Source organism: Trachinotus anak, unplaced genomic scaffold (genome assembly GCF_046630095.1).
Source record: "Trachinotus anak isolate AG129_WGS33_773 ecotype Australia unplaced genomic scaffold, CSIRO_AGI_Tana_v1 ptg000003l, whole genome shotgun sequence".
Classification (NCBI taxonomy): domain Eukaryota; kingdom Metazoa; phylum Chordata; class Actinopteri; order Carangiformes; family Carangidae; genus Trachinotus; species Trachinotus anak.
Genome location: NW_027273854.1, coordinates 17977106 through 18001259, shown reverse-complemented (window position 1 = coordinate 18001259; position 24154 = coordinate 17977106). Strand labels below are relative to the sequence as shown.

The window sequence follows — 24154 nt, the reverse complement described above, 5'->3', positions numbered from 1 at the left end:
TGCGGGTTTAAAATTGAGCTAAAATGCAGCAGCCACTTTTAGGCACTTATCATCTCACTTTACATCAAGCTTTTCTGGCGCATATTATTGCAGAAATGTGCTATTAATCAAATCCCTAAATTACCACAAAGTAATTGCCTGAAAATTTGGGGCCCACGGGTCTGAGGGAGATTGCGTGGAGATTAGTGTGTCTGCAGTGCTGCAGCCTACAAATAAAAATCCTGATTAACAGTAAGTCAGTCATTCATATTTGGATCTTGGGACAGTGTGCTGAAAATGGCTTTTGATTCACTTTAATTTGGATATGATCATGTCTATAAGTGAAATTAAATGCTGGTTCTCCTCAGTACTTTGTGTCAGTAATCTTCAACATCTTAAAGCATTTGGTAAAATGTAAAACTTTTTCAAGAAACTATTATAAAAGTATATCTGAGGTAAATGAAGAATATCTTCTGGTTACAGAAGCTGTAAGGCAGAGTAACACCATGGTAAATACTCACTGTTCTTATTTAAATGTCCCCGAGTCCTTTTCTAAATGAATGCAACATGCCACAGTGTAACAACAACAAAAGGCACCTATCTCATACATCAACATGGAATTTATTTTCATTTTAGTTTCAGATGAATGTTTCACATTTTATACAAAATCATTAGAAAATGCCTGACACTCCAAAATCCCACAGCTAGTCCTTGTTTAGTGGCTTCAGACACCAAAGGATTAATGGGGAATCATGCAGCATCCTGGAGCAGTTGATGCGGCTCAGCCTGAGCTCTCGATCAATCAAATTATAATCCACAGTTTTACTCGCAGGCCCAACACTCACTATCCCAGAGAGCCTTAAAGTCAAACCTGACAATATAGCACAGCGATATCTTGCCACATCTAGTTATGTACAGAGTAGAGATTCAGTGGGATGAAGAGTAAGAGAAGACTGTCACTGAGGACTTTTCACTGACAGCTTCCTGCCTTTCTCGACTGATCTGCTGCCTGACTCGAACTGATCATCACCACCCAAATATCTTTGATGTATGGACACAGTAGCACATCAACATCACCATGCATGTTTTCATACGCATGACACATCATTGGTTATGACTGATTATGTAGATTTAAAAAAGCTCATTAATATCAGTTTAAAATCAACCAATGACTGCAGGCCTGGGGGGTTGGGGGTGGGGTAGGGCGGGGAGGTCTACTGAGCCTCTGTTTGGATGAGGTAAATGTGAGCGCAGACGAGTGGAGGCTAAGTTCTCACTGTTTAGCTAATGTACATGCCCAGCAAACACACACAAATGAGGTCTCAGCATGAGCGCGCAAACACACACTCCTATACACAAACACCTCTGCCTCATGCCAAAAGCTTCATTCTTTCAAGGGTAAACTCGACCGATGCCACAGTCTTCACAGGGCAGTGTGTGACCGGATTCAAGAGAGGAAGAGGTTAGAAAAGATAGTACACACCCTCCAGTAAGATCCAACAACTGAAAATAGATTTTATTAAGCCAATGCAAAGAGATCCCTCTCTCAGACAGAAGAAAACCATGACTCTGGGGCAGAGAGGCACTTACACAATCACTTTCAGTTTACACAGTGCTTGCGTCTGTGTGTGTGTGTCTTAATTGGAGACACAGCTACATTTTTTTTTTTTTTTTCAATGAAATGTCCAATACACACACACAGATACTCATTTTCACATTGGAGCATGTTTGTAGCGGTTGGCACGTGTACATGCAAAGCTTCAGTCTGGCCTGCACAGGCAAAACTGAGGGAGAAGGAAGCGGAGGAGGGGAGGAGGGAAGAAAAAGATGGAAATGGATGTGAACAGACAAACGCACATACTGACAGACAGGCCCTTTGAGCGTTTAAAAACACCCCCCGGTCTTTGATCCTGATCCTGCCCCTGCCCCCCTTGTGTCACATGTTCATAGCAGCACCAGAGGAGCCCTCTGAGTGGTGGGTACAGCCGTTCGTAAAATCAGTCAGTTTCAAGGATGAGTGGCGGTTGCTCGTTCTCTTCCTCTAAGCGCAAGTCATTGAGGTCCTCTTCTAGGCCTGCCCCTCCTACGGCGCCCTGCTCTTCGCAGTAACCTAGGAAACAAGGGGTCAAAGGTCAAATATTGAAACAAAAAAACTTGGTGTACTTACTGACTTACATTCTGTAACAAAGTCAGACGTGGCTTACCTTTAGTGACAGCTGCACTATAGGTTTGGGCCACAAGCGGGCGGTCATGTGACCCCTGCTCAAGGATCTCATTGGGTGCTTCAGCACTGCCATCTAACCTGAGGTCAATAACAAGCGCAGATTCAATAGAAGAAAATGTATGACTGTCAAAACTATTACTCCACATTTGTCTTATTCACTCTGTATTAACTCTGTGTGTGTGTGTGTGTGTGTGTGTGTGTGTGTGTGTGTTACCTGTGTTGCTTCATAAGTGTGCATTCCCCTCCCTCTTGTGGGTCCAGGTTGTACAGATACAAGTAACCATCAGCTGCTGCAACCAACAACCTGGGAATCTTCTGAATCCTGATTTAAAACAATTAAAACAAAAATTCACAAACATCTCACATCAGAAAAAAATCGTTCAAAATAAACAACACAGAATTAACAAACTATTTAACTCATTTCAAACGATCACAACAACTAAAGTGAAAATAAAGTTTTTCATCTTCATAAATGAATCAGAACCAAATTAACTGTCTCCATCAGGTGCTAATGAGAAGCACGAAGCAAACTGAATGACCTGTCTGTGTATGTAAATGTGACCGGCACTCACACAGCTAAGGCGCAGATGTTCTTGTGTCCGCAGAAGGGCAGACGTACGGTGGCGAAGGCTCGCCCCTGGGTGAACATCTCTGTGACCTGGGAAGGCAGGTAGGTGGTGGACGCCATCAGGACCTTGCCCAGGTACCCTCCCCATGTGGTGGGCTCCTCCGCAGGCCTACACACACACATACACGCACACTCAATGTGAGAAGCCTGTATCGCTCTGTTTAACATGAATGTAAAGATGGAGGAAAATCCAGCCAAGCTGCCTCAGAAGTCTTTTAAAATCTGGAGACAGAAAGGTACGTACACATACTTCTCCTTCTGCGTTTCTAATTTGAAGATGTGGACCGTCTCTGTGTTGCTGGAGGCCGACAGGTACAGGCCTTCCATACTGAATGCCAATGAGCAAATGCTCACACACCTAAGATATGAAGCACAGAAACAGGTGAACGCACACATACCGTACATACCAATGCATGCGCAGACACAGATACAGAATCATGCTAATCCATCACAGTAAAACCTCTTTCATTTCTGAAAAACCTGACTGTAGCTGCAGCAAGTCAGTGATCAAATCTGTTCTACCTCTTGACTCCTCGCCGAAACTCAAAGAGCTTCTGTCCCTCTGGGATTGAGAAGACACGAATGACTGTGCCCTGGGAGGAAGTGAAAGAAACGAGATATGCAGAGGATGACAACACTTGAAAAGGCAGCAACAATAAGGAACCATATTTACTCAGGCAGGAAACAAAAATCACACACAAATGAGCCACATAGATACCAGGCCAGAGCGCTGTACAAGGACTGTCCTACCTTCTCTGAGGCTGTGGCCAGTTTGGTTCCACTGGCATCGAAAGCCAGAGCCGCTAACGGGCTGTCATGGGCTGGGATCATATTAGCCGCTCGCTGTAAAACAAACACACCCCCTGGTTAGAGATGTGCTACTTCAGGAATACAAATTAATATCTATGAGCCACTTTGACTAATGGTAGCAAACACTGCCTGACAGAATAGACAAAATTTAGCTTTGGCTCTTTATCAACATGACATTCAATAGTCACTATACAATACTAAATGACTAAATGACAATACAATACGCAGCAGAAACACTGCCTCAGCTACAAATGCAAGTGTTTGTGTGCCATGGTCAAAAAAAACTGCTGACTAATGAGATAAGAGCTAAGGACATAAAAATGGTTAATACATTAAACCTCAGGGCTTTCTGAAAGGCAGAGGGTTTCACTGGGCTTGTGTTCACCTACCAGGTTGACTGTGTCAAACACTTGAACTTCTCCTATTGTAGCGCTGCCTGGGTACGCCAGGTAGCAGTTATCATTGCTGATGGAAAGGGCACACAATCCTGGAGAAATGTGTATACAAATAGAAACTAATTAACAAAGACAGATGAACTTGAACCACCACATTCATCTGAACTTGGGAATATGTGAAACTGAAACTAAAATAATGAACTGTGTACACTTTGAGACTGCAGTAACCATAGGATTTATAATTTCCAATTGTATTTTCTCTTTCTTGTTCTGTGTTACATGTTGGAGAGCTTAGTTAGCAGTGAGAGATTTCATCCTTTAGGGCAGCAGCAGCCAGAACAGAGATAATGATGAACCGGCTGTAAAACAACATGATTAACTAGAAATAAACTAATAAAAATGAAAGCGAAACCGAAGGCATCATCCCTGGTTTCACTATGAGCAAATACCGTACAGGGAAAAACCTACTTCCCAATAATTCAATCCATTTTTGCCCTAGGAACATTTTACTGTAGTACACTACTTATCATACCATGTTGAGATAATAACCGTCACTGCTCAGGCTCACCTGAAGGGTTGGGTGGAGTCTCTCTGATAGTATGCAGCACTTTCATGTCTCGGATGTTGTGAATGTACAGCGACTCTTCCAGGCACACAATCAGCCTCTGCAGAGGAGCCACAACACATCAACGTCACAGTCAAAGACAAGCACTACTTTGAAATTTTGTTGCACAGATTTCTCAGCCAACTCTGACATTTGCTCAAGATCAATAAGTTGTTGTGTGATGAAGACGTGACTATAGTGAGACAAACAGGTATTTCTTTGCCCTCGTCCTCCTACCTGTCTGTTGAGTTTGACAGCCAGTATGGTGTTGGAATAGGAGTAGTTGCAGATCTCAGTTCCCTTCTTGAAGTGACAGACTTTGAGCTTCCTGGGGGCCTTCAGGCTGACGATGGCCACCAGGCTGCTGGAGAACAGACGCTCCACAATACACACATCCTCCGTGTCTGCTGCAGACACACACAAAAAATAATCACTTCGCACCTCTCATCTTTTAATAGCTGCCTCTCTGTGATCCTTGTGGGAGTCATTTTTAATAGTCAACGGAGTGAAACGGCGCAAATGAAGACATCGCATGATGATATTTAACAACATACTTAGGGGAATAAGCTGATTACTTCAGAAAAACAATCACTCTTTTCCAACTTTCTGATGGATGCCAAGAATGGTACCACTTTAGTCACAGTGTGAGTTTTGTTGTACCCTAACATACCTGCAAAGACTCTACCACACTATCATGTTTAGTAAATGGTTGAAAGAAAAGCTGGGTTAGTGAATTACAGTGAACAGAACTTATTTTCAAAGATGACTCAGAGTCATCCTCTGACTATACAACATGAGCGTGCTACTACTTCCTTTGCATTGGCTATTTAAACACAATGGGATGATCAAAAAAGTACAGGTTAGCTAACCATACATAGATGCATAATGAGGGTGTACCAGGGAACATACTGTAATGTATGTAAACCCAATAATGAGGAGGAAGCTTGATGTCAAATACTAGGGGAAAAGTGCTGACAAACTTTATTAATATTTAAAGTAAAAGCAATCCTCTACTGGTGCAGTGATTGTGTTCTGTCTAGAGCGTGCATTAAACACAATAACTCAAAAATATGACTAAGCAAAAATGTTACAGAGTAGTAATACAGTTATTGTAAAACACGTTTTAAAACACAAATGTGTGATACCCATTCTGCTTGGGATTAAGAGACTTTACACACAAGTGGGTAGAAAATACTTACTACATTCATATATCTGCTCCAATTTGTCCACAGAGGACAGGGAGAAAAACTTGTATCCTGATTTGGTGCCAACAGCTAAGGACCTATTTACATAAAAGAAACAGGCACAACAGCAGGACTGAGCAAGCGTTGCATCAGAGAGATATCACACCCATACACACTAAATACTGAAGGATTCAAGTATCATTATTACAGAGGCCTTTTAAAATAGACTCTATAGGAATCCGCCTGTTTAATCTCAGTGGTCTCGGTCTCGTCACACGACTGGAGATGTTTTGCAATAGCACCAGGCCTCTGGTCTACAGCGGCCACCTGTACATGTAGCGGTATAACCCTCCGTGCGTTACAGAGGTATATCTATATGTGTTACCTCGGTCTGTGAACAGAAAAACAGTGGCCCGGTTTGAGACCGTTACAGCATTGTCTAACAGTCCTCCTACTGTAGCGCCAGTCCTGAAACATATCAACAAAGCTGGCGCCCAAACCAAACAATATTACTTTGACTTCGGCTTTGTCCATCTGTAATTAATATATTAATCACAACAATTTTCACCTCTGCCACCCGAGAAGTTACATGACACCCAACCTACATGTGTATTGTAGCTAAAGTTAGCCTCGGACCACACAACATCACGTTAGCTAGAAAGCTACGCCCGTGGCGGCTGAAATAAAACATATCTAGACATTTCCATTAGCTAGCTAACATCAGCGTATCTGGGTAGCTATATCTAAAGTGAGAAACCACGTCCAGGGTTTTTCATATCGAGCCCTGTCACCCCGTGAGACGTCCAGACAAGTCCACACTGAGCTAGCTACCGTCAGCTAGCTTGACAGCACAGGCCATCGGATCCCCCAGACACTCTCCCCCGGCCCTGCCTTACGTGTTGTCCTGGTTAAAGTTGGCGAAGAGGAGCTGGCTACCGCCAGCATCCCCGCTTTGACTAGCCAAGTTCATGGGCTCGGCAACATGGACATATAAAGCTCCGGTAGAAACAGCAGCAGTTGGGCTGGTATTATGGCTGTGGTAGGGGCCAGACGTGTGGAGCTTCACGGGGCCATGTCTCTTCCCTGGCCCTGCTGTAGTGATTGTTGTTGTTTTTCATGGAGGCTGTTGCTCCCCCCTACTGCGCAGACTCCGAGGACGCAGCGTGAGGCACCTTTAAAGAGCCAGGACAGTTCCGCTGGGTGCGCTCCCCTGGTGAGATTAAACACGGTGGATGTAAGCAGATATAAGTGGGAAGAGTGTTTCTGTTTCTGATGTCTCGGTTCCACGGGAGAGAGGAGGCAAGAGCTAACACAGCTCTCCTGGAAACACTCCGCTGTGCAGTTGCTGCTCATGATTTGATCTAACAGCGCCCCCCACCGTCAATATGTGCAAACAACATCTGAAATGAACGGCCAACGTTCACGTTGTAGGCTGTAATTGTGTTAAATATATTATATTTAGGGAACATGTGCTGGATAAGATCACATTTATTCAATCAATCAATCAATCAATCATACTTTATTTGTATAGCACTTTTCATACAATGAAATGTAGCACAAAGTGCTTTACATAGATGATGAACAATAAAACAGCAACCCCCCCCCCCCAGCCCTATTGAACATATATAGTGGATAAGAAAGGCATTAGTGGAGGAAGTATTCATCCTTTATCCTTTGTGGAAATAAAAGTACGAATAACATTGAAATGGTGCATAACAAGTAAAAGTCATCCATTGGAAATATACAAGTACATAAGTCTGGTGAGGAAAATGCAGTTAAAGTATTAAAAAAAGTACTCAATGCAGAAAATCTGTGAAGGGATCTCTTCAGGGCTAGATAAACAGGAGGAATAGTGACAGCAAGTGTTTATATTTGTTTAAAGACTGTGAACCTATCCTTTAAAGTCTAAGCAGCATTTAGTTGATTGAGATGCAGTTTATTCTTAGCTATAGTTGTAATATGGTAACAATCAGTGGTTGTTTGCATTATTGATTAATGTGCTGATTATTTTCTCAATTAATTAAATGTTTGGTTTGTACAGATTTTTAGTTATTTATATATATATATATATATATATATATATATAACTATAAATCTGTACTATATATATATATATATATATATATATATATATATATATATATATATATATATATATATATATATATATATATATATTAAGTATTTAAGTATAGTGTATATTGCAGTGCTGAAGTTTGTGTCCAGCATGTAGATTTACAGTATTGACCATGTATCAGATTCTTAAAAATTACTACCAAAAGTTACTAAGAAAGTAAGTCAAGGTAAATAATTCCATTAAATTGCATTTGTTTCAGCTTTTGTGAACATTACCTATTATCTTCTGACTGTCTGTGTTTGATGTGAGCATGAGCTTGGCAACTTATACAGTAACATACAATAACAGCCCTGGCAGCTGGAGCAACAAGCTCTGAGGCGTGGGACGAGAAGGAGACAGTGATGTGAGGTGTTGACTGAAGTGTAATTTGGGATGTGAGTCACAGGCCTTGCCTGTGTGTATTTGTTTCAGGGCAGTTTCAGGTGTAAGTCTGAGCACGTCGCAGCGCTATCGTGACTGACACAAATTACTGACTGGATATAAGAACACAAAGCTTAGCAGTTAAGAGGTAACTGCCTGAGACAGACTCTGCAGACAGCTGCTCCTCATCCTGTGTGCGGATCTCACTGAACAAAAGAAGGATATAGAGTAGAAACACTGCTAGCTACTTGGCACAAGTATAAAAAGGCAAGAAAAAAAGCAACAAACCTGAGAAACCAAATGACACTAAGAAGAATTCAGTCCATTGTGATGAACCTTTGCCCAAATAAATGCTCCTGTTGTCCCCAAAAACCCATCCCTGTGTAAATCAACAAATAGTCCTTATCAACAAGCAAGTATTAGTAAGTATTGGCAAGTGTTTTAATAAAGAGAAATTATTACTGAAAGTGAATTCCCTGAATGCCCACTCAAAGGCCTTGGCAATGTGTAGATAAAAACTATTTTTCATTCACTTTATTGCTCAAGCTCTACTAATGGTCATTATAAGCGCATTTATTTTTGAATTTCATCTGTAAGATTACCACAGTGACTCCATCCATGCATCCTCTTTGGAGTCATTTTGCTAATCAGAGCATTTAAGATCCCTGTTTGCTCCCATGTCGCTGTGATGTCAGCTGTGTCTTTTGGATCAGTTTACTGTTTTCAGGGACTGAGCGGCTGCCTCTCTTCCAGAGGTCTGTCAGCACAGGCAGAGGTCCAACGCGCTGTGTACCGGCCTTTGGTTTACACAAGGCATAGCTTTCAAACAAACATGATGGAAAGAAAGACAGAGGTGAGGTATGGGAAACAGACAGCAGGGCCACGTACCCAGCTTTAGATTAATTATGAGGAAAATGTTTTTTTCGATGATGATGATGGCAGTTATAAGATGCTATGATGATAAGAGACAACAAATGCACTGAGAGTATGAACAAAATATGTTATTGTTATTTTAAAGATTTAAAATAAGGATCACAACATGAAAAAATTTAGTGTTGTAATGTGAGAAAATATAGATATATTGTATATAAAATGGCCTGAATTTGTGACCAAATCCTAGCTGATTTCCTGAATCACTGCAACAAACAAACAAACAAACAAAAACACAACAAACAAACAAAAACCAAATACTCAGCCACAAGCTTCTTCCGAGCTTATAGTCTGTAGGTAGATGGCTATAAAGTATACCTTGGTCACACACACACTGATAGTGATAGTGTATATTTAGGAGTATTATTTACCTGTGCATATATGCTCATCTGGCCACTGTCATTGTTATTTGGAATGTTATCTCTGAACGCAGCCACAGAGGTAAATGTGTAACAAGTTTTGTTTAAAGAGTGGGAATTCGTTTGGAAGTCTGTGTGTTTGCATAATGTATCTGTTCTGTCTCACACAGCTGCTGCACACTGCCACAAAGGGCTTCTGGTGGGCACTGTTATTGTTGGATAATATTTAATTTTCCACTCACTTTGTGTGTGTGTGTGTGTGTGTGTGTGTTGTTTGAAGAGAAGCATGAGTGAATCTGCAAAGTGGAGTTTAGTGACACGCAGGGAGACACATGTGAGACAAATGGAAGCAAAGTGGAGCCATGTCTTTTTTTTAAAGAGAAATGTGTGTATGTTAATGTCACACACAGCACACATGTTATTAAAAAAATCATATACGCTGCCGAATTTCAGTAGGAAGTACTGTATTTTTTTTACTGTAGGTCTACATGGTTACAGTAAAATACTGCATATTTTCCGTGCATGGTCATAAATCAACTAATAATATTATATACAGTCACAGGGAGCATCCTCTGCATGAGTAATTTTACTTGTGATATGTTAATCACCTTTTGGTGATAATAACTGTGTGCTTGTATATTAGTAAGGTTTTGATTGCAGGACTTTAACTTGCAGTAGAGTACCTTAACTTAAGTTAGAAGTCTGAATACTTTTTCCATCACTGCTAAATGCATTTGATAGTGGCTGACAGGTAACAGAATAGGCAACATAATAATCCAAAATAAATAAACATAAAATATATATAACATATCACCTGTCACACATACATACTTTCCCATTATGTTCCAGTATGTTTTTTCTCCCCCCTGCACATGACAGTTTTAGGCCTACAACTTTCACTTTTCTTTTCCTGTATGTTCCACTTCTTCAGACTAACTGTTCTCATGAAAATGAAAATAAACGGCGGCAGGGGAGCGCTGTGTTGTGGGGAGGGGTTGCTGTTTGCTGCTGTGTTATCATCAGCCAGGAGAGGGGAAAGGGGAGGGGAGGCGAGAGGAGGGGTTACAGGCTCAGTCCCGCGGAACATCCTGCAAACAAAACTCTGCACAGTTCCCCGCTCACCGTGAGCTGCGGCGCACACCGCCTCCGCTCCACCGGATGGCTCGTTGTTTGATCTCCAGACAAAGCCCCGACACTTTGGTCAAAAGTCATTTAGTTGTTGTTGTTGTTGAATAGTTGGCCGACTCCGCAGGTCGCTGCCCCCGCTGGACTTATGTGTTTATGTTTGGACGCACGGCGGTGGGACATCCGGAATGGGGAATCCGTAGGAGGGGACGCCGCTCGCTGGTGTGCCGCCGTCGGGAGATAGAGCCGGGGCGCACCGACGCGCTGCGCGCACACGACCCACACACAACATGGACTTGAAGAGGACGAAGTTGGGAAGGTAATTTTATTTTGTCAGGAGGGTTTGACCGCTGAGATGTGGCACCATATTTCTCCTGTGTGACAGACCCTGTGCATCCATGCGCAGTGACGCGCTGGCACAGGGACAATCAGAAAGATGTTATAGATTAGTTTGTGTGTCCGTGCGTGTGTGTGTGTGTGTGTGTGTGAGAGAGAGAGAGAGAGAGAGAGGGAGAGAGACCACTTATCTTGCTATTCTCTGGCTAGAGAATGAAAGGAGCTCATGAACAATAACATTCAGTTGCGGCCTGCTATCAGAATCACTTTATTTCATGCTTCTCCAGACTCCTTTTAGAGTTGTTCCCTATAAAAAAAAATTGATAAATAAATTAATACATTTTTTAAAATGTGATTTATTATTAAAAATAAATACATCCACATGGCCTACTTATTTGTGTTAAGGTGGAAGATAAGCAGCCAAACAGAATTACAAACTGGTGTGATGCTAATCATGTGTTGCAACTGTGTACATGAAAACTTGTCAGCAAATGGGAAGAGACATCAGAATAGTTAGATAAAAGTAGCCTCATGGATAAACTGCTACAAGAATACAACCGATACTGATAGTTGAATTAACTGAAAGTAATGAATAGACATTGAAATAGTTGAACAGCTGAATTAGCTAGCTAAAAGCTAATAGCCTAACAAATAAACTGTCAAAACTGCCAAAAGTAATGGAAAAATAAAATCTTTAAAAACACTTGAAAGTGTTCGCTGAAAGTAATGAATAAACAGATAGCTAAAATGAATGCAGAGTAAAATAGATAAGGGGTACATAGGTCAACAGAGGTTGGGAACCACGGACATAGACAGCAGTTAACAGTATATCACACTGAATTCTTCTTCAGTGTGAGTCACCAGTCAGTTTGTATGTATCTGTGTGTGTCACGCGCTGTTTGTGTGTGTGTGGGTGGGAGATGGTGATAATCGTGAGAACCAGAGTTGGAGTCCCAGAGGAGATGAACTTGATCTTTGCTGGAAAAGGAATAGTCCTGGAGTTACAGAGTGTACATAAACACACACACACACACACACACACACACACACACACACACACACACAATCCTACAGTGTACACTATCCTACCAGGATCCAAAGTTTCTGATCCTCTTAGATGCAACCGATCCTATTAATGTATGGAATGTGCTGTAATGGGCTTTTATAACTAAGCGCTTGCTATTTGAGGTGAAAGCATGGGTTCCTCGTACACACACACACACACACACACGCACGCACACACAGGAAGAAGTAATGAACCGTACAATAAACAAGTTTGTAGAAATCTGAATAGCAGAAAGAAAGAAAAGAAAGAGAATAGTGTGCTGACAACAATGTCCTCTCTGATCAGAGCCTGTGAATCCCTATCCCTTCCTTTCAGCTCATTACACACACACACACACACACACACACACACACACACACACACAGGGTTTTGTCATAACTGATTAGAGGACATCAGAGTGCCACATTCAGGTTCATTGATAGCCCTAAAATACTGCAACAGCACCTCGAAAAATACTGTTCTCTTGTTATGCACTTGGTACAGCCAGTAGAACTGTGGGGGAAAAAAGAAAGGCATACGAGCCATACAATAATCTAATGTTATCTCACTAAATGTTTTCTTTCCGGGGATTCTGTAATTTCTCTATCTTGAGAAAGATAGAGACTGTGGCACAAGCTCAATAGTGAAGCATTCAAGGTGATTATCCATCCATCCATTCATTATCTATACCACTTATCCTTACAGGGTTGCAGGGGTGCTGGAGCCAGAAAAGTTTATTATGTAAAAGCAAAAAAAGACTAGAAAGAATGACTCTTGATGCCCCATAATGTTGGTATTAGTAAAAAAAAAAAAAGGGCGAGAAAAAAAAGGTGAAGAAAAAATATGTGTGTGAGAGGTGTTTTGTGCTGTAGAGAGCTCTGATGTCTTGCACTTCCAACCTGAGCCACAACAGGAAAACACACCGACATTCCTGTTATGAGGGTTGTGGTGGTAAGTGCACACACACGTGCACATGCGCGCATGCACACACACACACCCACACACACACACACACACACTTTTGTACTTCTATCTTTGTTAGGATCCGTTTGAATTTTAGACCTTGAGAGTGAGGAATGTCGTTTTTGGAAAGTAAGGGTATTGTGGCCACTTCATTAAAAGGCTGCTTAACAGAGCTTAGACTTAGTTTTAGATTTAAGGTTAGATTTAGGTGTAGGGTGAGTTTATAGAGGTTGGGGTTTTTTAAATATTCAAATTTCGTTGTATAATTTTGTGTGTGTTGTGTGAAAGATAGAAAACACTCAAATGAAGTTATTTCTTTGATTCAATAAACATAGACTCCTGTTATCAACCATTACTGCCATTTCTACACGTAGTACAGGTTAGATAGGAGGGAGGGGATCCTAAATCCCTCCCACACCGACACATCGGCAAACATGAACCCGATGTCCTGTCGTTCACTGAATGTTCTGAAATGTGATAAGGGATTCACACCACTAAAGTAAAATGTCAACTAAGGCAGGTCCTGCATTATAACCTAATGACATGGCCCTGGATTGTAGAGGGGTCCAGTGTCAAAATCAAGGTTTGTGACCCTTATTATTATAGTTTACATTGTTCTCACATGCTGCATATTTCTAAATAATGTTGTGTTTATACAGTAACCTTGGGGACGTGTTATTACAACAACAGAGAAGGCCTACTGTTTGTTCTCTGGGTACAGTAGTTGTCACTTTTCTATGACTTGTTAGCAACTGTTAGATGTTCCATCAAAGACACATTTCCCCTGCAAACTTCTCGGTCTAAGCCTCTGACATAGAGGAGCTTGAGAAAATGATGCAGCCCTGCAATAATTCCTCTGAGAAGCTGCAGGTCCCCTCAAAGCTTTGGGATGGAAAGAGGGAAAAGAAGAACGAAAAGGAGCTCAAGAAGGATGAGGAGTAGCTGACACTGCCCTACCATGGCAGCAAACTAAAGGCTGTGGAAGAAAAAGGGAAAAACATGGAGCATCAAGCATGAAACAGAGGTTCAGGCTGAAAAGTCAAAGCTTCACATCCAAGGGTCAAAGACCTGCAGCACATAGAGAGCAAGAGAGGAAGGCTCTGTAGGAGGGAATGGAGAGACCATAAGACTCTTTCAGAAAAGTGAGAAGGTGTATAAATAGCAACTGGAACAGCTGAAACTCCAGCTGGAGGAAAAAAAAACATCCCCCTGCCTCCAGCTCACAGGTAAAGTCAAAGCCAAGGAGGAGAAGAATCGGTACCTCCAAAAGAAACTCGCTGTCCTGGAGATGGACATCTGTGAGCTGTGTGTGACAAGTTCCTCCCTGAACCTCAGACCCTCAAAGTCAAGGAAGACATTAAACTAAAGTTGGGAGATAAAAAAGACAAGCACGGTCCTTGAAGTGGAGGTCAGGGAGCAAAAACCTTATCCAAAAAAAAAAGAGCTTGCTGGACCGTCAAGGTGAAGTGAAGATGACTCTGGAGAGGAATTTGCAGCTTCCAGCCGGAAGAAGCAGAACAGACTGATGCTGGTGACGCACACAAACTTTACTTTCTTGAGTCTCATTCTCTTTGCCCAACAAACCACATTCATACTTTACAGCGTATTCAGAACAAACTGAGTGGACACTAAAGTTTTACTGCCTGTTTCTTTACTTACCTTTCCTCAAAGCTGCATGGTGCATTCTAAGAAAATGCATTTAGACCACCAGAGAAACTGTCATAGGAACTTGTCATAGCAAATCAGATAGTGGCACACTGTTTGAATGTGGAGAGGAAGTCTTTTATCACATGACAATATCTCAACTATGCTTCTTTCTCACAATATTTACTGCAGATACTCAGCCAATATTCAAACTTGTTCCTAAGTACTTTGTATTACGATTACGATTATATGCCAGATGTTTGGCCATTGAACTATGTAAGAGTTTTTCTTTACATTTGGTTACCACCATTCCTCGATACTGAGTTTACTTTTTCGAAACTCTTGACAGTTCTTATTTGGCCACAAGTTCTCTTCGACATTACAACTTCTGGGATGTCTGATAATATGGCTGATGGTCAGAAATGTTCTACCTTCATGAGGAAAATAAATCCTCTATCGGGCAAAGGAGTGGTGTGAAAGGTAGACGGAAGAGTGTCACCATCCTTAGATGGGTTGTACACCACATCATCCCATACCATTACAAAATAGACTTAGTCTCACCTGCCCCTTTTCCTCACCTGGCACACGTCTTTCATAGAGGTCATCAAGGAATCAAATGAGGTACTCAGTGTTCCATTAATGGTTCGTGTAACCGCACTGGCCCTCACATTTCTTCCTCACCATCCAAGTTGAAACCTGCCTCATCCACAGAGGTGAATCTGTGGAGTGTTGTCCTGGCTTCAAGATCCACAGCTCTCTGAAATGAATCTGCAAGGAGACATAAGAGTCACACCATCACAGTAGTTACATCATACATGGAAACACGGTTGTTTGTGTGAATGGTTTGATTTTGCTCTAAACCATGTTGTGACATCTTATCTGTACATATTGGTATCTGAACTCTTTCACACGATCAGAGTTCCTTATAAGGAGACAATGCCGTTCCTTCGTCCTGATTTGATGCTTTTTGTGAAGTCTTGCAATAGTTGTAATGTTTAAATTTTAGACATTTCCAAATGTTGTGTTATCTGCCAACAACTCTTTTCTGAATTCCTCTGAGCTTTATGATATGGTTGATAATAACCATATCAACAAGTGCAGTTTCCTGCTCAACAGTGAAAATCCTTCCACTCCCCCCTGTGGGAGATCACCGTTGGATCGAAAAACACAAATGCAAAAGCAATTACACAAAAATGCTCACTAAAAGTATTATTGAAATATATAGTTCAGTCAGAACTTCCTGTAGAATATACATCTTACCTATTGGTTTGTCAGAAGTTTTGGACAATTGTTGCCACCGTTGAGCGTTGCAGCTTTGGCTGCACTCTCAGACCAGCCTCTCGCATCGATAAACCATAGTTTATCTCATCTGAGACACAGTTTACTTCACACTGACTGCTGTTGTGCTGTTTTGTGAAAGTGACGTGAAGAGATGTGTGTTATCAATTGTTAAAAACAAACTGTCACAGGAGGGTTTTGGTAATCTAGTGTTTGATAGACGGCATCTGGATTGTGACAAGTCGTGGTGCTGTAGCTTGACCTGAAGGAGCAGCCACATTACCTTCCTTCATCTTCTTCTGCTCCACTTTCTCCTGATTGCTCTCTTCACTGTGCAGAGTTCATAGAGCGTTGCAACAAAAAGCAATGGGGGCGTGTGTGTGTGTATGTGTGTGTGATGATGATGAGCCTAAATGTGTAAACATATAACACAGCTGACCCACAAAGACACACCTGTGGCCCTGCACGAGGAGCTACATTCAAATTAGTGTGTGTGTGTGTGTGTGTGTGTGTGTTCATCTTGACGTATAAAATGTGGTTTCGTAACATCTCCAGATGTGTTTTTTCCTGTAAGCTGGGATTGAGAGATTTACTGCTGATTAAATAGCCTACACAGCATGCACACAAACGCACACATACACACACACACACACACACACACACATGAACACATAGACATGAACATATGCAGTAATGCCCTCAGACAAACTCTCATGACAAACGATGCAAATGTAGTTAATGGTTAGTGGTCTGAGGTATCCTGTTGTGGTAGTACAGACGGTGACATCACTGGTGGCCATGGTAACGCATACAGTTGCCCTAGTAACGATGAGGCAAACTAAAATTCAGACAACGTGATGTGGATTAGAGACCTGTAAATCCCTCAAGAATGACCATCACACACACACACACACACACCCACACACACACACACACACACACACACACACACACAGAGCTTTGGCCTTCATGGGTTCAGCACAAAGTAACTTATTAACTAATAAAGCAGTACCTTGTTTTGCCTTCAGGTCTACATTGATTACCTGAATTTCTTTCTTTCTCTCTCTCTCTCTCTCTCTCTCTCTCTCTCTCTCTCTCTCTCTCAGGTTCATGAATTGCAGGGTGCCAGCCAGTAGGAGATACCAGCCCACTGAGTATGAACATGCTGCAAACTGTGCCACACATGGGGTGAGTCAAACAAATACACACAGACAGATACACACACACATTTTCAGAGCAAAAACTGGTGTCTATTTTTGTTGGTTTACTCTCTCTATCCCAGACTCTCTCTGTGTTTTCTATGTGTGGTGAGGATTGCGAGGAATGAGGCAGAAAGGGGAGGATTTTTGGCTGTGTGATGGAGGCGGTGGGCGATAATCTGTGATTCACCCTGTAGCTTTCTCTAATCTGCTGTAATCCCTGTGCACTCCTGCCTCTGAGAGAGGAAGAAAGAGAGTGAATGAAGCAGACAGACAGGAGGAGAACAGAGGCAAAACATGGCCATAATGACTGTAAAGCCTCAAACAGGGCAGCGTTTTCTATAGTCGGTACCATTTATCATATGTCCATTCATTCACTTAGTGATGCTATGCTACCTGCTAAGGTGCCATTTTGCAGGACGGTGTGCAAAATCAGTTTTGACATTTTGAAAAATATACATATTTAATTTCCCGACAAAAGTCATATGAGAAAATTGCCACTACTGTCATGTCTGTGTGTGAAACATGAAGCTACCTCGAGCAGCAGGTTATCTTAGCTTCCAATCAAGACTGGATACGGAGAAACAACAAGTCTGGCTATGTTCAAAGATAACAAAATCCTCATGGCTATGTTCTGCTGTCTTTCTTGAGGTATGTCGGTTGTTCACATGGGATCTGTATAGATGGCAGAGAGCCCACCCCTCTAGTAGGACAAGCTACTGTCAGCCAGGCTTGTCATAACAGTAGTTAGGGTTTGGCTTTGGCATTTAGGGTTGAAACTGGAGCTCCACAAATAATCGAAATATAATCAATTTCGATTATTTGTTTGCTTGCAGAATAAAGTGAAAATCAAGTGACAACTTCTTATCATTTATCAGAATGAACAATATATACTTTTACAATTAAAGAATAATACCATGATGTGTCATTTTTGCACCTAGAGTTTTGTGTGGATGGAACAAAACGACATAACATGTCATTATGTGAGCCATAATATGTTTCCAGTCCTTATGCTAAGCTAAGCTAACCAGTAGCTGGTGGTGTACCGTACAGACATGAGAGTAGTGTAAGTCCTCTCACTTTATTCCCGTCATGAAGGTAAATAAGTGTATTACCTAGTCAAAGTATTACTCTGATGTAGGTTGCAGCTGTGTTTTTTGGATTCAGAGAAATAGGGATGTTAACAATGCCAGGAACAGATTTAACCAACTACTTTTTTTAGCAACTTTTCGTTTCTATAAAGCAAACATGAGGAAAACAAAATGTGGATGATCCTTCTCCTGCAAGACCCTGGACTGTGCTCCTATAAAATGTCTACATAAAATGGTAACGATGGTATGAAACTATGGTTTCGTGTTTTTCTGATTCCTTCTAGTTGTGGATCCTTCCAAGTCTGGTGGGCGGCTCGGTGCTCTACTTCTTGTCTGTGGACCAATGGCATCGTGTTGCTGCCTGGCTCTATGGGAGCGGCCTCACCGGCTTGTTCATCACCTCAACACTCTTCCACACCGCTACATGGAAAATCAGCCACCTCCGGTGTGTGTGTGTGTGTGTGTGTAACAGAAATTGCTGGTAGGGATTTAGCAGATGTGCATGGGTGTCCTTCTGTGTAGACATTTACATCACACTCAGACATACAGTTTGCTAATTATGACAGAGCCAGAAGGCCAGAGACCAGAGAACAGATGTGGCGTGGTGATGAAAATATTTCACATCATCTTCAATTCACACGCTCTGAAAACAGGTCACTCTTATATGGAGTCAAACGCAGTCACATTAAAACAAACTTTTCAGAGTCTTAACACAGAAGTCTTTCCTCTCATGTACCTCATAAAAATGATATCTCAGAAAGTTATGTTCTTTAAAAGTTACTTAACACATCATCAAATAATGGAAGTTACGTGTACAATGAGCGAAAAGACATAAACTCAAAACATACGGCGTTTTATTTGAGATTAAAATGTGAATTTGTCATTTGAACACTAAAACGCGTTAAATGATTAACTGCAGAGCTCACTTTGCTGAAAATTGTTCAAGCTATTGAAACTATTTTTGAGAGATTTTAGTAAAGCTTCATAGCAGGTTTATGATTATCACTTAAAAGTCTCCTCACCTCACCAGTCATCAACATCAGCACACTCACTGGTATTATCCCATTGTTAATCAGTGCTGAAGGTGTGGAAACATTCTGGTGTAGACTAAAATAACATCAATAACACAGCAGGGACACACATAAAATGAATCTTATTAGCGAGATTTTATTGCCCCAGTGAATGGTGGGATGGTTCCCAACACACTTACCTCATATAAACCACAGCTCAGGAGACAGAGTGGGTTGTCCACTGATTGAAAGGTCGGTGGTTCAATTCCTGGCTCCTCCATTCCACTTGTTGAAGTGTCCTTGGGCAAGATACTGAACCCCCGAATTACACCCGCTGTATCATTGGTGTGTAAGAGTGTGTGATAGAAAATGTGCTGTATGAACGTGTGTGTGAATGGGTGAATGTGGCTTGTAGTGTAAAGCACTTTGAGTGGTCGATAAGACAAGAAAAAAATGCTATATAAGTGCATTATAATCTATTATAACTTATAACTGCAATCACATGATCGGCCATATTAACACTGATCATGGTCTCAACTTTGTTTTTTAAGGTAACTTAATCCAGGATTAACAAATCAGTCCTCAAACAGCCAAATAAAAATTTAACAGGATTACTTTATCCTGATAACAGCATGTTAGCCTCAATTAATTGAACCCTTTTTATATACACTCTATGGTTGAGCCACATTTGAAGCGCAGGGCCCAGGTCCTTTTGTTCACAGTACACACTACGTTTGGTTTGAGGTTGAATGCTTTTTCTTAATTCATTTGGATTGTACCTATTATTTTATTTTTTTGAAGCATTGGTATTTAATTCTTAATTGTAAAAAACTACCCTGCATGTTCGCTAACACTTTTCATCATACCTGTAATTAAGGGAGTTATTTGTATCTGACAATGAGTTCATGCATGGGTTCAGGCTCATCATCCAGCCTGTATTTTAGCTTGTTTTTACCACAACAGATCCAGATAACTTTTAAACCAGCTTTGAGGAAATGGAAAATCCAGAAATTGCAATAAATCATCAACAATTAAATCAAGCTAAATTGGTTATCCATGTAGTAACAGGGCTCAGGACAAAATTAATATGTTTAATTCTTGCTTAAGCCTTTTAGTGAGGTGTAAAACTCAGTTTGAGTGATTGTTATCACAAACAGATTTTATCAACATATTTGACTAAGAAATGAAAAGAAATGCTTCTTCTAACTCATCCTCTAAGAAAACGTACAATAGTCCAAAAAGACACAACAAACACTGTGTTATATGAAGGACGTGGTCAGGAGGAGAGGTTTGAATGTGAATGTGAGTCTGTGTGTTTTAGCAACCAGATTAAAAACCTCAGTGCTCAGTAAAAGCTCTTAGGTGCTTTAATTCCCTGCCTGATAATATTTTTACAGTCTGGATACTGCATATTTTAGGAATTATGGATGATGAACAGATAATGATTCTTCCCAAAATAAATATAGTTTATCATGTTTTAGAAATGAGCTGTTATGTCCTCTTCTGGTTGTCTGTGTGTAGGAAGTTGGAGCAGCGTTTCCACATGTGTGACAGAATGGCCATCTACTTCTTCATCGCTGCCTCCTATGCTCCCTGGTGGGTCATGTGATTGCAGCCAACAAATTATACACCTCTATACGTCTGATGGACAACCAAACCGGTGAATAAGATCATAGTGAATAATGATGTACATGTGATGTGTTTCCCCAGGTTGATGCTTAGGGAGCTGGGGCCCTGGGCGTGCCACATGCGCTGGCTGATCTGGGTCATGGCTTGTATAGGATCCATATATGTCTTCTTTTTCCATGAGAGGTAACACAGTCTCCTGCTCTCTCTCTACTCTGTGCCCTGGTTTGATGCAATTAACCTGAAACCAAACTCCCGTCCTCAAGTGTTAACAGCAAACGCTGGGCGGCTGTTTGAAGCAGAAACATATACATGGAGAACTGGAGGTATTATCTTTTCATGTCCCAGTTTTCTACCTGCAGGTACAAGCTGGTAGAGTTGGTGGGATATGTGGCCATGGGGGCTGTTCCTGCTTTGGTCATCCTGTCCATGGTAAGACCAATTACAGTCAGCTCTATTCTCATTGGTTGGTTGTTTTGTAGTTGTATTCTGACTTGTTAGTTGGTTTTCAGCTGTATTTTGATTAGTTGGTTGGTTTTTAGCTATATTCAGATGGCAACCAATCAGAATAAGGGTACAAACTGACCAACCAGAACATGTCTGCAAATTGACCAATCAGAATGCAACTACAAACTGACCATTCAGAATACAGCTACAAATTATCCAATCAGAATGCTGCTACAAAACGACCAATCAGAACAAGCCTACAAACCAAATGAAATGATTAGAACTTTGGTGGTCAAAGGTCAAGGTTACTATGACTGCAGAAAATACATTTTTAGACTTCATTTTTAAGACTTCACACAGCAATTATGACAAAGTTTTACACAAATGGTTAATATTTTATATGACTCTTGATAAACAGATCTTAATTTATCTTATATCTTATCTTATGATTTATCTGAGAATCTTACCTCTACCAACTCTTTAATTATAGGTTCCTCTGTTGTGTTACAGGTGGAGCGTGCAGGTGTGTGTGAACTGGCATTGGGCGGTGTCTTCTACGTGGTGGGCGTGGTCTTCTTTAAGAGCGATGGCCTTGTCCCTTTTGCTCACGCCATCTGGCATCTTTTTGTTGCCGCTGGAGCAGGCATTCATTATTATGCCATCTGGAGGTACCTGTACTTACCTGAGCAGCTGCTGCAAACAGCGAGGTGACCAACCGGTCTCACCGGAGATCACATGGTTCCATACCAAGTGACATGACCAAGAAAAGTGTATTTCAGTCATGAGATCACTGTGTTTTTAAAACAGCTAGCCTGATGCTTGAGGATCCGATGGTGCTGACATGATCTGACCATCAGCTCTGACCGCTGAGGATCAGATGAAATTCTCCCCAGGTGGGACCAAAACCCTGGGACCAAATCCCTTTACTGTCTAACTGTTACGTGATTAGGCCAAACGTGTGATGACTGATAATAAGGTGTGAAGTTCTATACAGTGGACTAAGTATATGCACAAATCAGATTCTCATTCTGCTGTGTAAGACCAGTTATGATCACAGAGACATACTTTGTTGTCTGATTCACCACATGGATGCCAATCGATAGAGAAAGAGAAGATATTTGGAATTCAACTTAGTAACAGCCCTGGACATAAATCTAAATTTATTTATCACCTCATGATGTTGAAGGTGATGTTTGCACAGATAGGGCAACGCATAATGTGCCAGAAGGTTTAAATGACCACTGTTGAGTTAAAGGAGTAGTTTCATATTTTGGGAAATATGTTTGTACGTTTTCTTGGTGATCAGATTGATACCACTTCCACATCTGTATGCTGAATGAGAAGCCACAGCCAGCAGCTGGTTAGCTTAGCTTAGCACAGAATCTGTAAACAGCTGGCCTGGCTCTGTCCAAAGGCGACACACAAAGAAATCAACCTACCAGCACCACTGAAGCTCTTAAGTTATATATCACTTGTTTAACCAGTACAAAAGCTGAGGTATGAAAATGACATGTTGTGATTTTATGTACAGACTAGTTCTTGGGTTGGGAGCAGTGACCTCCTGGAGTCTTGTCATCACCATGAGTTTGTCAGGCAACCAATGGAGACTCCAGCATGTTACTGCTGCTGTGCTAAACTAAAAGGCAACAAAATGGTGATATCAATCTTTTAACCTAACTCTTTACAAGAAAGCAAATAAGAGTATTTGCCAAAATGTCAAACTATTCCCTCAAGTGAACTGACAACATATTGTCTGTGACAACACCTCCTCAGCTATCCAACACTTGTTAACTCCAAAAGTGATGTGCCAAAACCTACCAGACACACATTCCTTTGTAGTGGTGCTAAGCCTGATTTAAATGAGTCAGTGTCACAACTGCACAGATTTTAATTTTATCAAGTTTTGCACATCTTCAAGATATGAAAATGTCATCAGCCAACAAACCTTTAAGTAAAAGTTAACTATTACAGTTTAAGGCCAGTATATTGCATGTTCCTCTGAAGACATTTGAACTTTAAACTCTCATTGTACAGCATATTTGCTGTACTGGCCCTAGGTTATCATAGGCTGACTTAGACCATGTTATGTAGTCTGCTGACAGACTTAAGGGCACCATGTAATAGCTGGGTGACATACTGATATGCATTAACAGTCACCCTGAGATAGACTGCAGGCCTCAGTAGAACTGGCCTCATGCTTTACTGTAATGTGATTTAAAGATGAAAAGTCTAATCTGAGATTATCACAATGCAACACTGATTCTGTATTCTGGGTCAAATGTTAAATTCACAAAGAACATCAAGGCTGTATGCTCTGATTATCTTGTTTAGAGGACCATGATTGTCAGTTGTTTTGTGTAAGTGATGCACTCTTTTCCCAAAGCACCTTTCTATCAACAGCAGTGACGATTTAACTAGAATTCCCTGAATTCCTCTGAATATGACAGAAATAACACATTGTTGATTATATATGCAAATTTCCATTTTTATTTTCATAGTTTTGATTTTTATACTTAATCAAGCACTTCATAGGTCACACTTTCAGGTCTTTACTAAACCTTTAGTAGTGAAACAAAGTCTGTTTGAACTTTTAGAAAACAGAGCACTTACTCAGGAAGTGAGCATTTCATTTTTTTTTTTTTTTTTTTTTTTTTTAAATCAGATGATCTATTTTGTAAAATTTTATGTCAGTGAAATCACTGTATTAAAGAAGAGACACTATATTACACGGCAAGGATCTGCGCATTTTGTGCATGTCAGATATGCTTTATGACATCATG

The 24154-nt window shown here is 41.0% G+C and overlaps 2 protein-coding genes across 4 annotated transcripts; one reads left to right on the top strand and one right to left on the bottom strand.

The window, feature by feature from the left end:
* Positions 1–581: 581 nt before the first annotated feature.
* wipi2 (WD repeat domain, phosphoinositide interacting 2) lies at positions 582–6940 on the bottom strand. Of its 3 annotated transcripts, none has more exons than XM_071474259.1 (12): positions 6721–6940; positions 5840–5922; positions 4878–5047; positions 4605–4701; positions 4031–4128; positions 3582–3674; positions 3354–3424; positions 3076–3189; positions 2776–2940; positions 2418–2525; positions 2184–2281; positions 582–2089 (listed from the first exon to the last, which is right to left on the bottom strand). In XM_071474259.1, exons 1-12 carry the CDS (start codon positions 6792–6794, stop codon positions 1977–1979), a joined length of 1284 nt encoding a protein of 427 aa, XP_071330360.1. In that variant the 5' UTR covers positions 6795–6940; the 3' UTR covers positions 582–1976. The 3 variants fall into 3 exon arrangements, with proteins under 3 accessions (XP_071330360.1, XP_071330361.1, XP_071330362.1); XM_071474260.1 differs by having other exon boundaries at positions 4878–5044; XM_071474261.1 differs by having other exon boundaries at positions 1470–2089; positions 3082–3189.
* A 3775-nt stretch (positions 6941–10715) lies between these two features.
* On the top strand, positions 10716–24097 carry mmd2a (monocyte to macrophage differentiation-associated 2a). The gene is made up of 7 exons (XM_071474257.1): positions 10716–11054; positions 17108–17189; positions 18576–18736; positions 20823–20897; positions 21012–21113; positions 21290–21359; positions 21885–24097. Exons 1-7 carry the CDS (start codon positions 11026–11028, stop codon positions 22083–22085), a joined length of 720 nt encoding a protein of 239 aa, XP_071330358.1. The 5' UTR covers positions 10716–11025; the 3' UTR covers positions 22086–24097.
* The last annotated feature ends 57 nt before the right edge of the window (positions 24098–24154 follow it).

Bases quoted from the DNA above. Each gene is read 5' to 3' on its own strand.
- wipi2 (XM_071474259.1), bottom strand. From the start codon at position 6,794: ATGAACTTGGCTAGTCAAAGCGGGGATGCTGGCGGTAGCCAGCTCCTC. The intron at 5,923-6,720 runs GTAAGGCAGGGC...TTATGTAAATAG, and splicing joins AACTTTAACCAGGACAACAC to GTCCTTAGCTGTTGGCACCA. The intron at 4,129-4,604 runs GTGAGCCTGAGC...ACATTTCTCCAG, and splicing joins GACTCCACCCAACCCTTCAG to GATTGTGTGCCCTTTCCATC.
- mmd2a (XM_071474257.1), top strand. From the start codon at position 11,026: ATGGACTTGAAGAGGACGAAGTTGGGAAG. The intron at 20,898-21,011 runs GTGGGTCATGTG...GTGTTTCCCCAG, and splicing joins GCTGCCTCCTATGCTCCCTG to GTTGATGCTTAGGGAGCTGG. The intron at 21,114-21,289 runs GTAACACAGTCT...TTCTACCTGCAG, and splicing joins GTCTTCTTTTTCCATGAGAG to GTACAAGCTGGTAGAGTTGG.